Source organism: Rhea pennata, chromosome 14 (genome assembly GCF_028389875.1).
Source record: "Rhea pennata isolate bPtePen1 chromosome 14, bPtePen1.pri, whole genome shotgun sequence".
NCBI lineage: Eukaryota > Metazoa > Chordata > Aves > Rheiformes > Rheidae > Rhea > Rhea pennata.
This window is the reverse complement of record NC_084676.1, coordinates 332,909-357,126: the sequence shown is the minus strand read 5'-3', so window position 1 is coordinate 357,126 and position 24,218 is coordinate 332,909. Positions and strand designations below refer to the sequence as shown.

The 24,218-nt window shown below is 37.6% G+C and overlaps 1 protein-coding gene across 6 annotated transcripts in view; it reads left to right on the top strand.

The window, feature by feature from the left end:
- Positions 1–24,218, top strand: part of ANKHD1 (ankyrin repeat and KH domain containing 1) — a 121,896-nt gene that overhangs the window by 64,712 nt on the left and 32,966 nt on the right. For 2 of the 6 annotated variants that reach the window (XM_062587496.1, XM_062587495.1), the window contains exons 11-16: positions 546–605; positions 4,498–4,585; positions 5,182–5,309; positions 5,470–5,613; positions 6,371–6,473; positions 16,769–17,512. In XM_062587496.1, coding sequence (XP_062443480.1) covers positions 546–605; positions 4,498–4,585; positions 5,182–5,309; positions 5,470–5,613; positions 6,371–6,473; positions 16,769–17,512 — 1,267 coding nt within the window. Of the gene's footprint in view, positions 1–545; positions 623–4,497; positions 4,586–5,181; positions 5,310–5,469; positions 5,614–6,370; positions 6,474–16,768; positions 17,513–24,218 lie in introns of those variants that run through there. The other 4 variants (XM_062587499.1, XM_062587498.1, XM_062587500.1 and 1 more) reach the window with 3 other exon arrangements.

Below are 24,218 nucleotides of genomic sequence, written 5' to 3'. Positions count from 1 at the left end.
ACAAAAGTTGCCAGTACTGTAATTATGAATTTGGATGAAACTGTGATGGAGATCTCTGTTGTCTTTATAATGAGGGATTTGAGAAGTTGCCGTGTTTTTTCCGTACCATTTCTTGAACCTCTGGGGAAAGGATGGGCATTCCAGGTCTTTTAGATTTGACCATCAGCCTTATACAATAAAGCGAAAAGGTAGTAAGGACACCTGAAACTAAATTCTTGTACTTAACACCTTTTGGCTGTTGTATTTGGCAATCTTTAGATGGTGTGAAGTACAATGAATTCCCCATCTTTTGGCAGTAGTGAACAAAAAGTCATCTTGTATTTAACTGAGTTTAACTGAGACATGAGTCTGAACGGCTTACAGTAGGAGTGAGATCTGCCTTGCTTGGTCTTTTGTGCTTTCTGATCTAACTTCGGCAAAGCAGAGTTCTTAAACTTTCAGCTAGTGGAGCTGATAAGTTTAAGTTTCCAACCCAGGTCTTCATGACCAAGAATGACATTTATTTGTAGAATAAGAGCCGTGAGTTCTTCTTTTTCCTTCCGCAGGACAAGCAGGAGGACTTAAAGAAGACTATTTTGGAGGGCATAGAGACGGGCAAGCATCAGGTGAGGTTGACCTTTGATGCTTGTAAGCTGCAACCTCAGAATATGTGCTAATCACAAGCGTGGCTTTAAGGCATCTAGATTTCTTCTAAAGTATAAAGATTTGCTGTGTAGACTTGAAATGTCTTCCTTGTGCTGCTTTTTTCCTTCTACTGGGTTTTTTTTTTTTTTTTTTAAAAAAAAAAACCATTTAAAAAAAAAATCATCCTTCACAAATTCAGCAAGATAGCTCATGGAGCTACTTCACAAGTAACTTCGCTAAACTTGTTAGTACATCTCTCCCTTCTTATAATGTTTCCCTTTTTCAGATATTTGCATTAAACCAGAGATCTAGCTGAGTTTTAGATACCTCTGAAGTACTGATTTGCTGTGCATCTCAGGAGAGGCGTCTAGGACAACTATGTTAGTGACTGTTAGAATGCTGCATCTTTAGATAGGAGCTTAAATTGGGAAGGTGGCACAGTGTTAACTATTTTACTTATTTGGCTGTTGTCTTACATCAGAAATTTCCTGAAAAATTGTTTCACTTAGAATAGAAATTTGGAGATTTCAGTTAAGTAAATCAGAGGAACTGAGCCTTATTGTGGACCAGAGAGGCCTGTTTAAAAAAAAAAAAAAAAAAAAACAAGAGACGTGTTGGACCTTTGCTTTGTTTTGTTCTAAAATTCTGAACAGCACATATGACATTGGAAACAAACCCAAGAAAAATATCCCAATAAATAATTCTTGCGAAACAGTAACACACTTTTTTGACCTCTAAAAGAGAACTGTTAAAACAAAACAAACAAACTTAGAGCTTAGCTAATATTGGAAGGACTTGGAATCAAGAATAAAAGAATGTTATCAATGATCATTCAAAATTCTTTTGATGCCATTGCTTCTACTCTGCTCTCTGAGGTATAGATTTGCCTGGGAGGGAGGTAATAACTGCTCACTGGACTCTCATCTCCCTTTTGAGTCCCAGTGAAAAAGGTGCAGGTAATGTAAACGCTTATTTGAGTTGGAGTTTTTCCATTTGCCTCTTCCTTCCTATCTGCTACTCAAACTTGGACCTAATCCTTCTCAAACATTTATTCTATCCAGACAGAATTAGCAGGAGAGCAGATTACCCAAGTGCTTAGAAAATGACTTTTCTGGTCAAACCTTGTAGAAGTTTTCCCCTTTATCTCTTCCTGATCATATTGATTACAGGATTTATTAGGATTTAGATAGTGAAGAGATAACATAAGACATTGTGGTGAGTCTCAAAGTGTAGATAACGGAGCATGAGAGATGGTGGTTTTTTGGAGATGCCTACTCTCTGCTAGTTCTCGTTGTGATTATAAAATGAATATTTGCATTTACGCTCTGTTAACATAAGCAAGAAGTGCATTGCCAAACTGATTGGGGATGCTGTTGGATGGCATTCACATTCTCTGTCCTCATTTTGATTAAGTGTCTACTGCAACTTCGAAAACAAATCTTTTGAAACTTTTGGCCACTTCAAGTTAAAGGAAGAAGATTGGTAGGCAAAGACATTGGACTGCCTTAACTTCTTATTTTGATTTATTCTAGGTATTAGTCAGCAGAACCTGAGTTGATGCTGTCTGTTTGCCTCTAAGAGGGCTGCGTAGAGAGCTCAAGTCACACAACTAATTTCGTTTTAAAATAAAGCGTAACACTTCTGCTTCTGATATGAAAAGTGCTGTCAAAATAGGATAACTTTTGATGATCTACAGCAGGTAGCATACAGATGGTTTAGCTTGGTTGGACTGATGGATATAAATGGTACTGCAAGTATTTGAAGTGCATAAACGTTGAGGATCAGGTTGTGCCTGCTTGATGAAGTGACAGTTTATCGAGCTGGATAGGGTAGTTGCATAGTGTTTAAATAAGGAAACTTCCTGACGTCCATATTTTAAATTTTTGACAGTGAGATCTCTTCAGAATGGTGAATTTTGTTGCAAATAGTTGTACCTTGCTCTGCTGGTCATTTGAAGTTCTACATTTGTATGTACTATAGAATGAACTTTCATTATCTTGAACGCAGCTAAGCTGGGCTAAAATAAATTTTGCTGTTTGCTCTCTTTGCTATTGTTTCAATAGGAATTTTGAGGAAACGTTTTAGAAATTGTTTGGGCAGTAGTGTCCTGGTCCTGCTCAGTCAGTGAAATGTTGTTTAATAGTTTTTTGCTTGCTTTGTTTGTCTGCATTACTGAGATTTACTGTTTATAAGACTAGCAGCAACACCTACCTTTTTATGATCTATTGGCAGTAGCTGAGGAAGGAAAAGTTATGCCAAATACCAGAGTAGGCATCAGAGGTCAGGAGTGTGCTACTAATTCTTGCATAGCATAAAGCTGTATATTAAAATTACTTTGACATGTCCTACAAATGTTTGTGACATACAGGCCAAAAGCATGCATATATTTATCGACAGCTAAGCAGTCATTCATCCTGGGAGCGGGATCTAATTATTCTGAAAGAATTAACTAGCTGACTTCAGCAGCAAGTCTGTAATGTTTCCTATCTGACTGCTTTACTGGCTTTCTCTTCTTCTCTGTCAAGTAAGCTGAGGAGTCAGAGCATGGAGTTCAAACCTGTGTGTTAAAGCAGTGCACAGTAACACAATATTCTTACAAGGGACAGCAGCAGAGTACTTCTGGCCTTTCCCAGGTCTGTAGGAGAGTGTTACCTATGTCATGGCGAAGGAGTGATTTGTAGTGTTGACTTTCTTTGCAGGGTCAGTCTCCAAGATTGGCAGAAATTCCCTCCTCAGCTGACTGAACAGAAGATTAACATAGGGACGAATGCAAAATTTTCAAGAATACTGAAATATATTGGAAGGAGTTAACTTATTCTGCCAAGTCTATTCTTGTCCTCTATATTTGTAAATAGCAATATCATCCTCTGTCAGTACTAAATATTAATTTTCACTGTCAAATATACATGTGATTCCAGAACTAAATAGTGAATTTAGAGCTCGACTTCACAGGTATTTAACTAAAAAAAAAAAAAAAAAAAAAAAGTCCTAATGCATTCTTGATCAGACTGGATTTGAGGCTTGCAAATATGAACACTCCCAAGAAGATGATATTCTCTCCCCTTGTTGCAGTGGGAAGGTTGATATATATTAATCAGGATGCTTTTGAATATCAATTGTGTCTGCATAACAGGCAGATTTTCTTCATCCAACTTTAATGCAGTAGTATCCAACCATCTCTCTCCAGTTTTCAGAATTCTTTTTAATTAATGAAATCTTTTCTGTCATTTGTTCCTTTCTCTGCTCATATCATAAGCAAAGATCAAGTCATTCTTCAGTCCTCTTAAATGCTTTTTCTCTAGTTCTTTTCTTTAGAGATTTTTTTTCTGACCTGCTGTAAAAGATATACAGACAACCAAAAAAAAAAAAAAAGCACCAGAAATGATTCTTTCATATTATGGGTGATCCTTATCTCTTTAAAATACTTATTTTATACACTTTGGACATCATTTCAATTTTAAAGATCTAGCATGCAGCATATGACAGTTGTGAGAACTGTCACCCTGAAACATCAGTTACTTGTATGCTTTGACACTGGATGATACTTACGTTAATTATTTAGTCCCTTTTTTCAGGAGGAAATGAGATGTTACCAATCTCTAGTGTTCTGCATGTGTATGGACGCTAGAATAAAAAGGGACACACATCAGGAAAATTCCTTGTGTGATCGCATTGTACGGATACAATCTTAATGGTTTTTGATAGTGTGCTTCAGTATTTAAACTACCATGATATTGAATCTCGGTGAGTTTAGGAGATAGGTCTTCTATTGAGACTGAAATTTTGGCCCCATCAGCAGATGTTTCAACAGCTGAAACTATGGTATAGTTTTTACTCACTTATGCAACATCTGTTTTCTCTCCTTTATGATAGGAGCATGAATCTGAAGGCGGGAGGACCCCACTAATGAAGGCTGCAAGAGCTGGTCACTTATGCACTGTGCAATTCCTTATTAGCAAAGGTAAAGTACTGATTTCAACTTAAAATGCCACTGAGCAGTTCTGAATAGTTGTGATCTTTTTTCCGAATTAATGTTGTGTGTGTATATATGGGCCTTTGCTAAACTGTTGTGTGTTTTTGGAATTTCAGTTAGTTTGATACATGGACAATAGATCACAAAAGATTTTGCTTGTTATCTTTTCTGCTCTGTTGTATAGACTAATAAATACCTTTGCAGTTTGGCACATATATTCAGTTTGTTTGTTTAAAAAAAAACAAGCGATCCCCTCCTCCCCCCTCAAATACTATCTGAAACAATGAAACACCATATACTGACACTGATTACTGCTTAGGACTAAACTGTAGAAGTTGTCCTTTGGTCATTCTTTCTCTTTACACTTTTATGGCCCACTGTTACTGTATCGTTACTGCGTTGTCTTTACAAGATGACTGGGAATCTGTCTACAAACCATTAGTTTTGCTTTCACTCCAGAGACATGTTACAGATCAGGATAACTAGAAGAGAAAATGTTGTCTTTGTTCCAGAAAATACCGTATCTGTTGATACTCTAAGAATTTCCTCATGTTTAATATTGTAATGAGATATTCCTTTTATAGGTGCCAACGTTAATAGGGCTACAGCTAATAATGACCACACGGTGGTGTCACTGGCATGTGCGGGAGGCCACCTGGCAGTTGTTGAGCTCCTTCTGGCACACGGTGCAGATCCTACTCATCGGCTGAAGGTACTCAACTACCTATTTATTTATCATAATTATTAGCTGTACCTGAAGAACCACATAGTGGATTGAATCCATTAGTTGGTAAATGTGCAATTTTTTTTTACATGGTGCAGCTGGCAGCAGATTTCATCTTACGGCTTTTATTTCCAAAATTTCCCTTCAGGATGGCTCAACAATGCTCATTGAAGCCGCAAAAGGAGGACATACAAATGTTGTTTCTTACTTGCTGGATTACCCAAATAATGTTTTGTCAGTTCCTGCAGCAGACTTGTCTCAGCTCACACCACCATCTCAGGATCAGTCTCAGGTAAGGCATAAGGAATTTTCTTTAGACAGTCATAAAGAGACAATTCCCTTGCAGTTAACTTCTCAAGCTTTTTAGATGCAAACAGATACAGTGGAAAGTAAAGAGCAAAGCTGTGTATTTAGAAGTGGTAGAGAGTTAGAAAGTTGATTGGTATTGTTTTTCTGCAGTGTCCGAAAAAGTACGTAAAACTTTTGTTACATTTTCTGCTCCTTAAACAGGCTAGTCTCAAACCTAACATGTCAAAAGAATTTTTCTTGATTGCATTTGCTCAATATTTTGTTTCAACAATTCTAAAGTCTTGTGACTGCACCTTGCAAATGTAGTTACTGATTCTAGTTGTTACGTGAAAAAAAAACATATATTGCATAAATTTACAATTCCCCAAGTAGCCTGAGAAATAGATTTCTAATTGAGTTGGTTGATTAAAAGCCTAAAGATGTTAACAGAGTTACAACCTACACAGTCCAGCATTTTTGAACAGATTACAGATTTGAAAGCTGATGTGACATGGGGTTCTGTCCAGTGCTGCCTGCAAAATAAGTTTGGTGGTAGGCAAGGAGTAACAGGGCTAACTTTGGCATATTACCCACAATAAAATGGCATAGAACATCTTATATCCAGAGGTGGCATGGCATACGCAGTTTAGGGAAGAGTGGAGTGGAGGTGGTCTGTAGAATAGTATGTTGTATTAACACCTCAAGATTGAGTCCTTTTAATAGGTTTTTATCTGACTGTGTGTCTGTGGCTTTATTTTAAGGTTCCACGTGTACCGGTGCATACGCTTGCTATGGTTGTACCTCCCCAGGAACCTGACAGAACCCCTCAAGAGAACTCGCCACCTCTTTTGGGAGTGGTGAAAGGTTAGTATGTAGCCACCTGGAGAATATATGCAATGTGGAAGTTTATAGGCTGGGGAAAACTTTAGGAGCACTTATGCATAGTATAGTCTCCTCCAATTCTTAAACACCTCTAATGAAGGTATAATTTAAATATAAAAGTATTCTACGCAGTGTGTAGTTTTTGCTTATTTTCTTGTATACTGCAAAATAGTAACACTGGTTACTGATGATGCTTATTTTAACTTTTTGGAAGAAAATGATTGTGGTAACTGCTGTAGTCCAGATTGATCAAAATATTAGTAAACTCTAGGTGCAGTGTTGATTTTTAAATATTGTACACTGATCATCTAGAATAGTTGCAGCTCTTATCCATGAACTTGATATATCAACTTCTTTTCTTGTTTCTAAAATAGCAACACCAGCATGTTGGCACTGTAGAATCCCCCAAACAATTTCTTTTCAATTAGCAATAGTACTTTACGGCAGTCATATCAGGATTTTTGCTTTGAACGCAGTTAAACTGACTGGTTAAGAATATTTTCAGTTGTTAAATGACAAATTTAGCAGTTCATTACCAGCTATGGATTCTGTACTGAATTCTTCACCTTCCGATAAGCAAACTCGGAGAGAGAAGCAGATTCTCTAGTGGAAGAGAATTAAAACTCACAACTGTCAATGGCTTACTGATTTGGATTTTTGTTTGCCCTTTTTTTTTTTTAATTGGAGAAATGAAATACTATTGTATTCAAAGTCCTATTAGATAGCTTTACTTAATTCTTTAATTTTGAAAGTGCTCAATGCTTCCTAAAATGAACAAAAACCCTGGGGCACAAATGGATAGAAAAAAATTGTGTACCTGATGGTGTTTAAATATGTGTAGAATCATCAAATCGGTAAGGTTGGAAGGGACCTCTGGAGATCATCTAGTCCAGCCCCCCTGCTCAAGCAGGGTCCTTGACTTTTTCTATGCGTATATGCATCCTTGACTTTTTCTATGCATATATGCTATGTATGGATAATTGATGTGCAGTTCTTTTCTCGGATATAATTATTGTACAGTTTTCCTAGAACTTAATATACCTAGAACATTTTTATATTTTGGAGTCTATAAAAACGAATATATAAAAAACGAAAAGAATACACACCTTTTGATTCAAATAAAACAAAAAAGTTTATACCAGCATGTGTGCCCTTACAATTACATAACTATTGGTGACACTAATCAGGATAGTGATGTGGGAATATATTGTATGATGCGTGGGAATCGATGAAAGCTTAGTTGATACTGAGTCAGAAGAGTAAAGTATGAACTTGAAGTCTGGCAATATTAAATCATAAAATGCAGATAATTGTACTTTAAGAAATAGATTGCATCAAAAACTTATAATAAATGTCAGTACATATTTTAGGCGTCTGTTTAGCAGTAGTATGTTATCGGAACTCTCATTGGGAGAGGTAGTTCTCAGTGTTTCAGGACATGCTTCATGTGGGTCAGCAAAAACTAATCTGATGTGTTGGAAGAGATGTATCAATCTGGAGGGTGCTGTTGGACTAATGAAGCATTACTGCAAGTCTTGTGCATAAAGCTCTTGTGCATCTGAAGTCTCTAGGGGGAACAAAGATATTTTGTGTTTAAACACTATGTGATTGTTGTAATTATACCACACTGATACTTGTAACTATGGTAGAGTTCTTTGCTAAACTTCTGTTCTTAAATTCCAATATGCACATGGGTTTAATATACCAAATTTCATTGTTAGGCTTCTTGGGAGATGAGGGGTTAAAAGAGGGTGCAAATAGATGTATTTCTATTATTTCTCTGGGGGGAAAAAAAATGTAGTCCTTGGTTATTCTGTTACCAAACTGCTTATCTTGGGAGAGATTTCTTGCCTTCAGGGTTTTGACTTGAGCTCTAAGCTCTTGGATAAACTCTTAGCTACTTACAGAATGCAGGAGAACACCTGGCCTTTTTAACCTCAGCTCAGTCTGTTTTAGAGTATCCGTATCAGTTTTGCAAGAAGTGCAATAGCAGCAGCTAACTAATTTTGAATGGCATCATTATCCTTTAGTAGACTAAGGCGGCCTATGGAATAGTTGCTATTTGAACAGTTGTTTGGACAAATGATTAAATATCAATATTTAGCAGCACGTGAGAAGAAAAACATTTCAGAGCTGACAGTGGATCTAGAGACATTCATCTGAATGTCCTATGCAACACTGGTAGCCTCATAAAATCATAAAGATTAGTCAGATGTGGTGAGGGGAGAAAGGAGAATTGACTCTAGGGCTGATTGCATGAAGTGTGCCTGGGGCTGGTGGCTCTCCCTGCTACCCTCTCATGTGAGCCTGACACCCTCACCAGGAGTGTTGCTTCCAGGTATAGTCAGGTCCCCAGCCTGCATCCAAATGCATGGATGTGTTTCTTATCCCTCTCTCTCCCACTCCTTTTTTTTTTTTGTTTTTCTCCCCCTACTCCTCTTTAAGCTTTGGCACCAAGCAGTTAGACTTCTTGCAAGGCAAAATGAGGTGGAGTGGGTGACTGAAGAGCCGTTTATAAACTGTTTCTTCTGACACAGTCTGAATCCAGCCAGTGTAACTCTTTCCGTATTAAGACAGATTGCTCTTCCCACTCGCTCCCTCGCAAACGTGCTGGGATGTTAAGGAATTCCCCATGCTAATTTTAAAGAGGCTGCGTGAGCTGTCAGTCCTAGTGAGTATAAGCTGTGAATATCATTGCTCTTTTTGTAATTTTAAGTGTACTTTTAAAGGCATTTTTCTTGGTGCCCTGCAAATTGTAGGCCACTTCTAGCATTATGAAATGGTCTTAAGGAATTCTGTTGTGTTTCTTCAAGAAATCACTCTGGGCAGAGAACGTCATCTGAAATGTTGTTGCCATTGATAAACTTATGTGGCTTGTAAACCCGAGTTAATGTTCAAGAATGGGATTCGAAGCGCTCGCTGGTTGTTCTCCATGACTCTGCAGCGTGCTTAGTCTTTCACAGAATGTGCTTGGTGACTGCCGTAGTGTGTATCCACGGTATGCTTTCAGAACATGACCCAAAATCAGTACGCTTGTGCAAAGAGGAGATGCTTAGGAAGTCTGTGGAATGCAGCAGTAGGTTGAGTTTTCCTTTCTTGGTGAAAATGTTTGAATTCATATGAAGTAGGAGTCTTTTGGAAGCTTTTCCCAAAATATGTTTCACTACTTCACCAATCTGAAATTGTGCTTACAAGCTAACTAATAGGCGAACTTGAGTGCTTCAGACTTAACAATATGCTGTCAGTAGACTTCTCTGCTGTTGGATTTTAGTGGGCAAAAACTTGCAGCCCTTCTTATTTGGGGAGCTTTGACAAGACTGAATGGATTTAACGAGTTTTCACCAAAAAAAAAAAAAAAAAAACGAAAAAAAAAAAAAAAAAAAAAGAAAGAAAAGGAAAAAAGAAAAAGAAAAAAACTTTCACATCTGCCCTTGAGTCCCGAGTGGGAGACAGGAATCCACTTCAAGTTGAGTAGTTTTTAGGAATGTTTTAAGCTTTCGTATGCAGCAGTGCCAGTGAGTATCCTCCATACCCCCATGCTAAATTTTACTCACAAGCTAATTACTTGAAAGAAACATCATGTGGCTTCAGTAACTACAAACACAATGGTTTTTGCTCTAAATCTGACTTTTTTTTTGCCTAGTAGTTATATTGGGATATATTCCAACAGAGCTATCTCACACCTTCTGTGATTTATTTAGAGCAGGGCTCCGATTATCAGTAGGATTTGATAGTTGATGCTGTTTTTGTAGAGCAGAAGGATAAAAAAGTAGCTGATGTTCTGGCTTACAAGACTCTGTTTTGACCCCTTTCAGGCTTCTCGAGTGCATGATCCAACTGTCTGCTCACTGTTTCTTATGGCTCAACATCTTCCAATATCCTCTGGCCATTTGCATGTTTTCTGCCAATTGTTCCAGTTATCGTAGAGGAATTGCCGAGTAAAATGCAGCTTTCTTGGTTCTCTCCCATGCAGGATCCTAAATTAGATTTTTTCCTTCTTCCTTGGCTTTAATGTAAGGTTATAAATTCTGCTTGAGAGGTTTTGCCCTCCACCCTTTTGATTTTTCTATCAGAAGTTCCTAAGCCTAGTGTATCTGTAAAGGTGAATAATTCTAGATAGCATTTTTCACCTCACAGAAAAACAGTCCGTGCCTCTTTCTAACTTCACGCATACTTTCTTAGTAGACTTACATTCTTGTTTCTCTTTTCTGTGAATCTAAGCTGATTATTTAAACAAGATACACTCTGGGGGGTATACACATGCAAGCATATAAAAACATTTTCAGAGTGGTTTCCGAAATTTTATTCCTCTGAAGGTCCAATTATCAGACTGACACCTGCTAACTAATTGCATCTGAGCAAGTTCCTAGTCAGGTTCTATCCAGCGACCTACCAGAAGAAACTTGAGTAGAAGAATAAAGTTGGAAAGTAACTAAAGTTTTGTTTGTTTGTTTTTCTGCGTGTCAGAAGAACATTAGTTTTTCTAATCAGAGTTAGCTGATTATGCTGTGGAGCTTTTCTCTTCAACTCCGTAGCCTTTGGCGCATGGATGTCATTGCACTTGTTTCCGAGCAAGTAGCCTATAAAAGGAGCTGTGGAAGTGATAAAGATGGGCAAAATATTACATGGCTTACAAGAGAACCATAGTTGATTATAAACTCGTCTAAACATTCAGTCCTCTATGAATCATTCTGTTCTTCATAAAGAAGAATTGCAACACTGTCTTAACAATGTTGCAGATGAAATTTTCTAGAAAATTTTGTAGGTTATTTTCCAAATTATGTAATATTATATTTTGTGTTTATGTACATGGATTGACTTATTGTTTTGCCAGCTTTTCAGAGATTCTGATTTTTAGTAATATGAATTAAATATGGAATTTTCATGAAAATTCAGTATTGAGCTCACCCTACTGCTGTTTTAACTGGTGAGTTTTAATGCTGACTGCAGATCAAATCCTAAGTTTTGTTTATCCTATTTCTTGAAAAACCTGATTTCACTCTGAAGTGTAAGAATAATAGCAGACAGGCTTTTCTGTGACAAACCACACAGATCTGTGAAATACTTCACTATGAATTTATGTTTCCTGACATCTACCTTGTGTGAAGAGACGAACAGATTAAATCTGATGTGATTTTGAAGTTCTAGGTGTGATATTAACTGTCAGCGTGACATGGTGATTTATACAGACTTGGATACTATTTGGAGATGTGTTTGAATGTACAAATGTGTATCTCACAGTTGAGATTTTCTTGTTGTAAATTTGTTTACCCTAAAGCTTTTGGAATTTAACTGCCTGTATTTGGATTTTTTTTTTCCAGTCAGCTCTTTAATTTCAAGAGCTAACTGTCAAGAAGTGCCAGAATTTCATCTCATGCCAGATAAAACTATTGCTGGTAGTGGACAAGATGAAAACTACTAAGCTGAAGTGCAGTTGCATTGATAGAAATCTCCTGGCAATTCTGAACTGGAAAACCAAATCTTCTGAAATGCCCTTAAAAATAAATTAGTGATTGTTTTTAACTGTGATTGCCTCTCAGAAACAGTTGTTCAGCAAGAATGTCTCTTCTTGCTAATTTGTCAGACAGTGCTGTTGGAGTAACATCTGAATTAAGCTTTATTTGCACTAAAAAAAACCTTAAAAAAACAAAAAGCTGTGTATCTAATTCCTGCTTGTCAGAACTATCTTGGAGTAAATACTCTGTCCTTAGACCTGCGGAGGGCAGCAGAAGTGCCTCCTTGCACGGACAGTGTAATGTATGGGCCATCATTTGGATGTTAGCAAATGCAAGTGGTACATCTAATAGCAATATCATTAAAAGTGGATCAGCAAGTTTGAACTAGGTTTATGGCTTGCATTTGTGAAAGATTGTATACACTACGTGCTTCTTGGGAAAACAAGGTGTCCTTTAGTTTAGATGTCAGGACTAGAAGAGTAAATTCCTAGAGAGCCTTAGTACTAAGGAAAAAAGATGGTATCAGATTGTAATCTTTGGGATGAAAGACCGTATCGAGTGGCTGTGAAAATGAACATATTTTATGTGCATTTAAATTAGAGTTGAATAGCTTGAGCTATTTGTGACCTAGAAACATCAACATTATTTTTCCAGATTCTTGTTTGCCAGCAGTGCAGGGTCAAAAAATGCTAAATGTTACTTGCAGCAAGGAGACATAACAGTGTTTTCCAATGCATTTTACTCAGTGATCGAGGGATTATTAATAATTAGGGGCTGCTGCACTGGACGAAGAGAATACTGCAAACCAATTTAGGTGTTGGTGAGACTTAGCTGCAGTGCACTGGAGTAGTATATGTAGGATGCCTTTACGTTTCCTGCGAGTGAGTAAGAATTCACGGGAAATGATGGGGAGCTGCATTTGTCCAGAATGTATCTTTTCCAGAGTAGTGTATGCCGGTCAAAACACCGACGTGCCGGCGAGAGGAAGTGAACAGTGTGAGGGAAGGAGCGAAATGGTGACTCTCTGCTTTGCATGGGATTGATAGTTGAAATGATGAATTGGAAAGGCTAGGAACAAGAAACTGGAAATATGGACATGTCAGTAAAAGAGCGCTTGGTGTTACTGTTCACAAAATAAATTAGGAGATGCTCCTCCTAGTTGCTTTCCTGACGTGCCTGTACCCACTGGGTTTCCTACCAACTTGATTAATCTCTTTCATGTAATCTTGATTAGCTGGTAGCAGGTGATACTTGAGTAGCAGCATCTGGGTTTTCATTGATCCTGTCTTCAACTCTTCTGAATAGGTCTTATAACCAGTTGCTTTAGAGAATATATTGGCTTTTTAGTATTGCTGGGTCTAGTTTTGTATTAAGTTGTGTAGAATAATTGACAATTTGCTTAAAAATAAATGAACAAAATGAAAAATACCAAGTTGACTTAATTATGGTGAGGCCTATAATTTTTTTTTTTAGTCTTACTGTACTTAAAAATTTGTATTGTATTTAAAATTTGAAAGTACAAAATAATGTCTTATTCCTGAGTCTTTACTGAAGTAGGCACAGTGTTTTTCAGGATATTATATTATAGGGGAAGATTTGGATAAAAATAGGAAATTTAAAATGAAGATTGTCTCTCCAACTCAGTTTTTGCAGTAGTAAAATCATGTTATGTTTGATATTGTAGTCTTGGTGAATAACAGCCTCTTACCAGGCTGCTGGCAATCTGCATATCATTGTGGAACGTACTAAACTGTTTTAGGGAAAAGGCATTTATTGTTGCGTTCAGTAGGTACTTTTTCAGAAAGTTATTAACTTGTAAGTTTAACAGTGGTTAAAAGAATCTGACTCTCCTAGGAAACTTTTAATTGCTACTTTTAAATACTTCTAATATTCTTATATTACAATACTTATATTTCCTGAAGCTACCAGCAGCAGCTTCTCCACCTCTGTGTTGAAATGGTTGTTAGGATGAGAACCTCAAGTTCAGCAAACCCTTAATCTTTTCTTCCTACCCCGCATTCTCTTTCATCTTCCCCGATATTACAGATTGCAAATATTTTCTGACATGAAAAGGATGGTTTACAACCTTGAGCAGTGGCCAAATTTAGAGGCTCATTACAGTGCATCTCCATACCTTCAGAGTTTCCAGGAGCATAGTTCTTTGTTTGCAGGGCGCCCGTATTTGTATACTCTTTATCCAGGGGCACAACATGAGCTGTATTAATCTTCTGAAATTCTGTTTTCAGAAACTACCTGAGCTTCTGACGTTCATTCCTTATCTTGAGATACCATTTGGGGAGTCTGTTGCTCATAGCATGACCAACCTTGTGTCCTTTAGTCAGTACATATGGACTAGAAGCATTAGAGGTTTTTATACAAGGCTGTTCTGCTCTATACTTTCTCCTGTGGTTTTAGAAGAGGTTTTTTGTGACAGCCTGGCTTGTTTTTTTACCCAGGTGAATGTTGATCGAGAGAGACAATATTGATACTTTATGATTTGAGGGCTCTTTGAACTACAACTTCTCTTTTCTATGAGGTGATGTAAGCTGCCCAGACACATAGAATCACAGAGTGGGTGAGGTTGGAAGGGACCTCTGAAGATCATCTAGTCCAACCCCCTCGCTCAAGCAGGGTCACCTAGAGCATGTTAGGATCATGTCCAGGCAGATTTTGAATATCTCCAGAGACTCCACAACCTCTCTGGGCAACCTGTTCCACTGATCCTATTAGAAGTCAGGAAATGGTTTGTTATTATGAAAAAGGTAAATGTGGTAACCTTAAGAATAGCAGGAAAACACAGCGGTATGAAGTGTTCCTTTCTAAGCCACGTCTTAAAGGTTAGTTTGGAGTTAGATCTACTGATGTTTCTGCTATTTCAGTGGTATTTGCAGTGGAGCAGCTTGGTTTCAAAGGGCCAGCTGACTTTTTCTTTCATTAACTTCTAACAAGGATATAGAAAAAACATCTAACTGTTTTCAAGAGTAATCTCTAAAACTTAAAATATATGATAAATTTGTAAATTAAAATGCAGCCTTTAAAACAGAATAATAACTATGTAAACCTTAGAAGTTTATAAAGCCAAATAGCTAGCAGCTTAAAATGGACTTGAGGTAGTTATCCACCCACCAGCCAGTACAAAGAGCGTTACTGCTGATCTTCAGTCAAATCCTTCATCCTCTTCAGAAATACTACTTTGGGACTTACGGTTCGGAGAAAAAATAGGAAAAATATTTTGGCTTAAAAATATATTCAACTGGGACTGTGGATCTTTTGGCAAGGCAGCAATATTAAGTTATGTTATAAATATTAAGTTAGAGAAGGAGCTTGCTAAAGGGTGTCAAGTCTCGATGTACCTAAAGAGCTTGTAGCATGCTGAGATGACGTTCTAGGATATTTCCTGAAGTTATCAAGACTTGTGTTGTTCCTTTAAAATTTAGATAGACTTTGCTCTCGTTCCAGAGAGTCTCATTGGTGAAGTTATTCAGCACAGAGTTTAGTTCGGCTCTATTTTAATGTTTCCTTTTTCTTTTTTTTTAAGAGAATTCTCACATATTTTTTTCCTCAATTAGTTCCTCAAAGAAGGTTCATCTGAAAGTGCAGTGTGTGCATGTGACTCCTGTTTTGACAGCAGTATAAAATGAGATCGCTTATGAATTAATAGCTTGAAGAAGGAAAGCCCAGGGAGAAATAAAGCAGTGGTTTAGGAAACGTAATCGTTCCAGAAGCAGTGATTTATCTGAGACTTAGTTCCTTCATCCACACTTCCATTTAACAGTGTTATGGTTAGATATCTTTAATAAGCAATGGCTAAGACTATTGAACTTTAGTTCCCCTTTTAATAACGAATTGCATGAGTCTATTTTATTAATGTTCAAGTTGTGTCTTTCAAAAATACTACATATATCACCAATTACAGAATGAGAGCTACTGTAGAAAATTCTTTGAAGCTAAAACCTTTCTTGTTTTTAATTATTTTTTTCTTTTTTAAAAAAACACTGAAGTAATATCTAATAGATTCTTATTAGGAAGATCTGACTGGAGCTTTCATGTACGTTCCTTGTGATCGTTCATGGAAGGACTACCCTGGCATGGTGTTTCTTGCTAGATGGTTTTGAAGGTTTTTAGGTTTTAATAGTGAGCAGAATTGTTAATTTGGTGGTGGAGGCAGGGGAGGCAAGCAAGAGGTTAATTTTCCTCTCAGAATATTGAAAAGGATGCCCAAATTAAAATATATTGGTGTACATATTCAGGCTTGCATGGGCAGGATTCTGCTTGTAATGTAACTGTGGAATAATAAAGCATTTGGAGAAATACTAGCTCAAAATATTGCTCTTCCTGTAGAGTTAGTTTCTCTTAAATATAGACTGTTTCTGCTTGCAACTTTGCTTTTGGAAGTTAGCCTCAGGAAAAAGGTTTATACTTTTGTTAGCTTAATTTGCTCTGCACAACAGAACAAATATGCAAACAGAACAAATGCTCATTCAATTATTTAAATTACCTTGCTCTTCCTCCTGATTTTAATTACCAGATGCAGTCAGGTATATCAGAAATCGTAAAGCTCCTAATTCCTTAAAATTAAAATAGCTATTTTTAAGGGATCAATACTGGGTTTAGGATCAATACTGAAAATTCCAGCCTTGACCTGTGTGTCTTAAAATGGAGTATAGGTTTTACTTTTCTGTGGTTTGACAGATGTGCAGTGTTAGTTGTAAAGTGTTCTTTTTTTTTTTTTTTTTTTTTTTTTTTTTTCTTGGTGGGAGAGAGGGGAGGTATGGGGTATCTTCAGCATGGCATTTTTTCAAACATTTTTCATGTGCTTAGGTGCATCCAAGCAGAAGTCAAGTTCCCTGCAGGTAGCAGATAAGGACCTACTGCCACCTTTTCACCCATACCAGCCTTTGGAATGCATAGTAGAAGAGACTGAAGGCAAGCTGAATGAACTTGGACAGAGAATTAGTGCTATTGAAAAAGCACAACTTAAATCATTGGAATTAATTCAAGGTGAACCTTTAAATAAAGATAAGATTGAAGAACTTAAAAAGAACAGAGAAGAACAAGTACAGAAGAAGAAGAAAATATTGAAGGAGCTACAGAAGGTGGAAAGGCAGTTGCAGATGAAAACCCAACAGCAGTTTACCAAAGAATATTTGGAGACCAAAGGTCAGACAGACACACCACTTCCCCTGCAACAGCAGTGCCCACTTACAGGGGTCTTCCCAGAAGTGGAAGCTGATAAGGGTCTGCCAGAGGATAACTTTTCAGGGTTACCTCAGGTTGACACAGTCTTGTCTAAAGATGATGAGCAACAACAGTCTTCACCACCTGCTGAACAAATAGAGTTTGTCCCTAACCAGCCTTTGCCAACACCTCAATGTAATTTTTCTGGTAATTTAGGTTATAAAGGGACAGAGTCTCTTGAACTTCAGAAAGCAGTAGGTAATCAGCAGAATGTAGGACAGCAGCAGCAAATTGCTGGGCAGGGGCTGTTAGTTCAAGAACCAGACGGATTAATGGTTGCCACTCCAGCACAGACGCTTACCGACACTCTTGATGACCTAATAGCAGGTGGGTTAAGAAATATACCTATTTTTGCATTAATTTGTGTGCTCAGTTTCCGTTTCTCTCCTTCCCTCCAAAAACATCTAGGGGTTTTCCAGTTTGGGAATATTTACTTAAGAATAAAATTCCTGATTAGTGCTATTAATCCTAACAGTCACTTCCAATTCTAACATGAGACCTTTCTTTTTTTTTAAAAAAAATACAAAACAAAACTCTTTCCAAAGTGCAAACATGTCCCAGAGACATGTTTTAGCCCTGTGAACTCATCTTTTTCTGCGCTTCTTTAAAAAGTCTAACCGTGAGTGATTAAAAGTGGCCATGGGGAACCCGAAAACCCACAATTTTTTTTCTTCTTCCATAGGATTTTTACATACAGGCTTATCCCTCAGTGAATTTCCTTAGTGTAGTAGCCATCTCTAGAAAAATCCTAAATATTGTCACTTATGTTGATGACAGATATATCTATCTCTGTTCTGCTGCTTTTAGTTTTAAACACGTCTGGAATCTGAGCAAAACCATTTAGCTCTTTAGTGCTTCTCTGTAATGGCATTGTTTTCAGAATACCTTCTAAACCCTGGATGTTAAACGGGAATAACTGCTTACCACATTTAACATATGGCAATAGTATGTCATGTTGACTGGATGAAAGCAAAAATTGAAACATTCTTGCTTTTGCTGCTAACTGCATGAAGATAAATTGAGATTTTTTTTCCCTCACACACACACTTGGGTTGGGTAAGCCCCATTTGAAAAAGAGGTATCATTTTTGAGCTGCTTTTCACCTTTTCCAGTAGGATTTGTTTACTGTCGGACGTATGCAGGATACTGTTGTCTGGGACTGTGCCTGTTTGGGCTGTAGTCTTGTTCTTTTGTTAGTGTTTCATTATTTTGTTTCTCTTAATCCAGTGTTTCTTAACTCAACTCTCCTTTGGTCCTTCAGTCTGTTCCTCAGCCCTTATTTTCCTGTCTTTTCTCTCTCTCTCTCTCTCTCTCTCTCTCTCTCTGTCTTTTTTTTTTTTTTTCCCCCTCTCCTCTTTGTGGTCACTGCCCTGTCTGCTGCAGTTTCCCCCCATGCTTTTGGAAATGTGGAATAAGACTTTTTGCTAACAATTCCCAGGAACGTTCAGAACGGTGACTAATAACTGTAGTGAAGTTCGTGTAAGTCAAGAGTGACTGCAACTTCGCGGCCTTCCCTGGAAATCTCAGTAGGTGGAATAGTTGTGCCGTCTATCAGCTCTCTTCAGCTGTACAATTGAATTCAAAGAAACCCTCTGGTACTTTAGAGATTCAGGCTTAGTTCCCCTTTTCTCGTTTGGTATCATTCATTCACCGCTCTAGGATGTTCTTCAGACTACAAGACTACATTCCCAACAAAAAATACTGTTAGATTATTCTTAAATATTGTTAAGGAAGATTTACTTGAGCGTGCAAGATGGAAAATTTGAGGCGTTAATGCAAAACATAGTCAACAAGGGCTAAACTTTGGCGTAGTTGTTAATAATTTCTCTGGCACGGGACCACGCAGCATGTAGACTTTAACAGTGTTATATTCGAATCAGCGCACCCTTCGCTGTTATGTGTTGTAAGCAGCCGTCGTGAAAAGAATCTCTGCAGTCAACTGAGCACGGCAGAGTGAAACGGGTCTGGATTTGAGACAGCCGACTGAAAACCTCCCCACTGACTTGTCGAAGCTTGAACGCTTGGCAGCATAACCCTCTGACAAAAATCGCTTTGTTCTTCCATTTCCGTATACCATAAAAAATGAAACAAGCTAAAATATGTGCCATTTGGAGGGTGGGGGGGGGGAATGGAAAGCAAGCCGGAGCTCCTCCTTACCTTTTAGGATTAAAAACCCTAAATTAAACATAGGGTCTTTAACTGTAAATACCCTGCTTGTTGTTGGTTAGTTTTATGCAACTTTTTACTGTTTTTGTAACTAACCAAAGATTGGTTTTGCTAGGAAATGAAGTTTACTCATTTCCAAATCCATAGAAATGGCATGCTCTTGCAAAACAATTACAAAGTACATGTTTACAAAAAGGCAACCTGAGGAAAATTTAGCTTCTTCAGTTTTTGAGGCTGCTGCAAAAAGAAATCGATGTTGCTTTAGTGAAATATATTTTCTTCTGAAATTCAGAGATTTGCTTCACTTCTTAAAAATTATTAGGAGAGATTTAGATACTCTTAAAAAAAAAAAAGAAAAGAAAGAAAAAAAAGAAAAAGAAAAAAGAAAGAATCCAGACTATGGCCAAAGAATGACCGCTTCGTAAATCATAATCCTAAATTGCAAATTTAGGTAGCTTTCAAAATGAATTTCAAAGCTACCTCACTTTACGTTCGCTCTGAACTTTGATCTGTGTTTAAAATGCATTTTTTTTAACACCAATTTGCTCTTAGTCCTCAATTTTGTAAAGAAATTTTAGCAGCTGAAGTAAGTTCTGACAACTGGTTTTTGCATGCAAGCTACAAATGCTAGATAAAGTTGTTCAGGGGCTTTGTGTTGGATGTGTGGAAAGCCGGTCGGTCTCTTGGACAGAGGATAAGTCTTCTCTAATTAGAGAATTTGTCTTGAAGTATCTCCCTTGGTGAGGTATCGGTGGTGGTAAGTGTTGAGACCCTTACTGTAGAAGCAGCGTGAACATTTTTATTCTTGCTGTGTTTTTGCAGTTTGTATCGAGTCTGCTTTGGAAGAACAGAAATGTTAAATAAACTTTTGCCCTCTGCATTGAAATATTTTTTTATTATCGCTCTTACTGGTGGCAGTGTAAAAGCAGCAAGCTTTGCCAGGTTTCACTAGAAACTAGCTGTCGGTGAGGATGTTGTTAAGTGTCTGCAAAACCTCAAATTTTTAGCATTCTGAGTAATTTAACTGGAAGTGCCTATGTAAATACAGTATCTGGTATCTAGTCTTGCCAATGTGTTGGTGTAATTTATCACTCAATTTATTTAGCTCAGAGTTGCAACTAGGAGTCTAGGTGGATTGCCCCCAGTAAATGCAATTTTAATTGGGTCTGTTAAAGACGTGTAGGGTTGGTACAGTTTATTAGTGTCAATATGAGGGAAAACAAATTATTTTAGTCACATCTTTTGGTAAGAGCAAAGCTTTTAGACCTGATTTTCATTATTCAGTATAAATTTGGTTTCTTGAAGTGTTTCACATTGCATACTTGAAACTTTTCCCATTCACACTGCACAGTTACCTGCACAGATTTCTTCACTGGCTGTATCCAAGTTGAAGCTTTCTTGCTGTTTTAAGATATCAAGATGAAGTTCGTTTCCCTCCCCCCCCCCCACCCCCCCCCAAAAAAAAAAGTTTTCTCTCTGTGTTGGAATATTTTTATTCCTGTTCTGTTCTGCTTAGCGGATGTTTTTTGTGTAGGAGGTAGCATTTCTGTATGCTTCTGTTTCTTTCCTACTTGGAGTTCTGGTTTGTAGGCTGAAATTCCAGATGTGTTGTAAGAAACTTTACTCAGTTTTATTTGGTTCTGCAGTTCTGGTTGTAGACAACAGTAATGTTTAAGGTAATGATTTCAAAGACTTCCGAATTGCTGCTTTGCGGATTAGTTTTTGGAGTAACGCTGGTCACCAGGATAATTTGGAGAGAGAAATGGTGATTTATAAAATGAGCTGTAGCCTCTTATAGAGGCCTGTACAGTAACCCATTGGTTAAAAGTTGTGTGGTCCCGTATCCAGTTCCCTTAAGGAAGACTGAACTGAAATATAGGTGTAAATATACATATACGTGTTTGCAGCATAACAATTGTTGGGTAAATTTAGTCACAGGCTGCAGCTGCACTGTCATCCGGAAGCTGTTTGCTTCAGCTTCTGTTGATACCCTGAGAGTTGCTTAGCTAAAATTGCTCAGTTCTTGCACCCGTTTATTTTGGCTTGTGTGTCCTGTATACTTTTTTCATGAGTTTGGGAAACACTCATTCATGTCTTTCAAAATTTGTCTTAAACTTTATCCCGGTTTAAAGAAATTTGCTGAAAAAAATGTGAGCTTTTTATAATGTTGGAAAACTGGATTTTGTTATTATGTCATTTTAAATTCAGCTTTAGAGTAGATATTTTTTTTTTATTATTTTCTGAATATTTAAGTCTGCAGAAGCATCCTTAACCTGTGACACAAAATAAGTATGTATTAGGTTTTAGATAGAATTTGGGTCAATCAGACTACGAATTTTCTCTAAAGGTCACTTGAACGTCTGCTGAATTTCAGCAGTTCAAACCAATTATATGGCCCTTATTGTGGAACCAGGGCACCAATGCCATTAGAATAATTACAACAAAAATTGAATTGTAGTTTTTGTGGAAAAAACAAAGCAGGACCTGTTTTTACATGACAGCAGAAATCAGCATACCCAAAGGAAATCTTTTTTCTCTCCCCCCCCCCCCCTTTTGTGTGGTTTATGCTCACCTTGGTTTCCTTTCAGTTCCATCTTGGAGAGATGCATGATGGTGACAATGCTACATAGATGAAGAATTTTATAATACTCGAAACTGTGTGAGTTGGTGAGATTAAAAAAAAAAAGAAAAAGAAAGAAGGAAAACAAACCCATAGTGGATGTAAGGTGGAAAAGGAGTAGTAGTTCTGCTTCTGGACTGCCATTGGAAAAGGTCATCTGCTAAGAACTCTTCCTTCTGTCATCCTAGAGATTAATTTTTTCTAGTCTCTTGAAATCCTGCTGGGATTATGTTCAGAGATGACAAATGCAATCTTCCCATTAAGTGTTTTGTAGCTCCCAAATTAGTCCTTCCTCTTGGAACGAGGTCATTTGTCACAGTGCCATTGCCTAAGACAAAACCGCTGTGCTTCCCAGCTGTGGTTGGCTTTCCATCAGCACCGGGTCTTGAGGCAAAAGCAATTGCTATCGCCTGGTGTGGGTCCGCAAGCCTCACTATGCGGGAAGACCGTGCTTCAGCTTTTACTCTTGAAAACACACTTTGGTTTAAAAAAAAAAAAAAAAAAAAAAAGTGTTTGGAAGATGACCCCAGGTTGCCATCGGTCTTAGCTAAGTGCCCCTTGCAGTGGGGAAGAGAAATGGAGAGGTTGTGCTCTCATTTTTCTGGAAGAGCGTATTCAGTCGGTAGAATGACATCTCTGAGAAGGAGTTTTGTAATGCTAGTAAGTGACTTACGTTTCAGTGACAGCATCTTCTAACCCAGAACCAGACCCCCGGTGAATGGGTCCATCAAGCTTCAGCTTGCTCTGCTTTCATACAGATGTTTGTGAAGATGTTTTTGAAACTTGTTTCATGATCTTTGAGAGTTAGGTTTTTTCATTGTTTTCTAAAACCATGTCCGTATATCATTGTGACTCTTGCTTTTCCCTGAACAAAATTAGCTTTATGAAACTTTCAGGCACGTACTGTATGGAGTACAAACTATAATGACATTTCCATTTGGCCAACTTTCCAGCTTGACTGCTGTTTTAAGGAAGTAAAAATGACCCTCCCCCCGCCCCCCAAATGCAATTTTGTAGCAACAGAGAAGTTAAGAGGAGAAGATTATATGGTAGGACTACTAGTTCTTAAATTTTATTTTAAACCAGAGCTCGCAGTATCATTAATGTACAGAGCTTAACTGCGTTTCTTCTCCCATTGGGTTTCTCCCTCACCTTTGACGTCATTGCTACCGTGCAAGCGAAGTGCTTCAGTATGTGTATTCATGTGTTTCAAGCACGTGATGAAAATCTAAAGTTTGCAAGAAAAATGCTGTGACATAGTCATGGCTGTAAAATGTAGTGAATGCAGAGGATTTATTGAATCTTTATTGGTGACATTGAATGTGTTCCTTTTAAGGAATCTTAAAATAGCTGAGTCTATCTTTGTTTGCTTTCTTCTGCTTTATATGTACGTAGCATACGTGTATACGTATATGTGTGTGTATATATAAATATATATAGTTGTATAGCGCTCTACATATAGTTGTAAGATGTGAAATCATAGGGCCAGCATCCTTCCTGAGGAAGGATTAATTTGCTATAAAGTAAAATCAGTCTTTAACAGGGTGATTTGGTGTCTTGTACTTTGGAAGAAATAATCATTAGGAATCCACTTAGTACTTTGCGCTTCAGTGCATTGAGCAAGAAAATAAGTACATTTCATTAATTAATCCTCTCTTGCTGATATGTAAGCAGTAATACATAGTAAGTAGATAAAGTGTGGGAGCTTTTACATTTGAAAAATACAAGGCTGACCTGTTCAGAAAGCTCATGATACGAAGCAAACATGAACTCTGTTTGTATCCAGATATAATAATATATTCTTGCTTTAATGTAATAGCCAGATTTTGTTGCATGCTTTTGACTGTGCACCCAGAAAAAAGCTGTACGTTGAAATGGCTTTTACAAAACACAGCGGAAAAGGGCCATCTCTAAAGTTGTTGTCCACCTCCCCCAAGATTTTGTAATCCTGTCTGACCCATCTAAAACTTGCTCCAACCTGCTCTCCCCTTCTCAAGTTTTTGCAGTCCTATATACATAGGCTTAGTTGGCAGTGTTACCTCCTGGTGAGGATTTTTCAAAGACTTTTCTGTATACGCTGTTCTCCTCTGCATAATTGCTGGTGTATTTTGTTAGCAGTTTTCACTGAAGTTGAACTATTTAATCGCAGCTGTTGGGAAGACTTTTTGAAAATTTCCCTTTGGATTCCAATCTGTGTATTGCTTATCCTTCATCTTTTCTCTCGCTGTTTGAACAAAAGCAAAATAT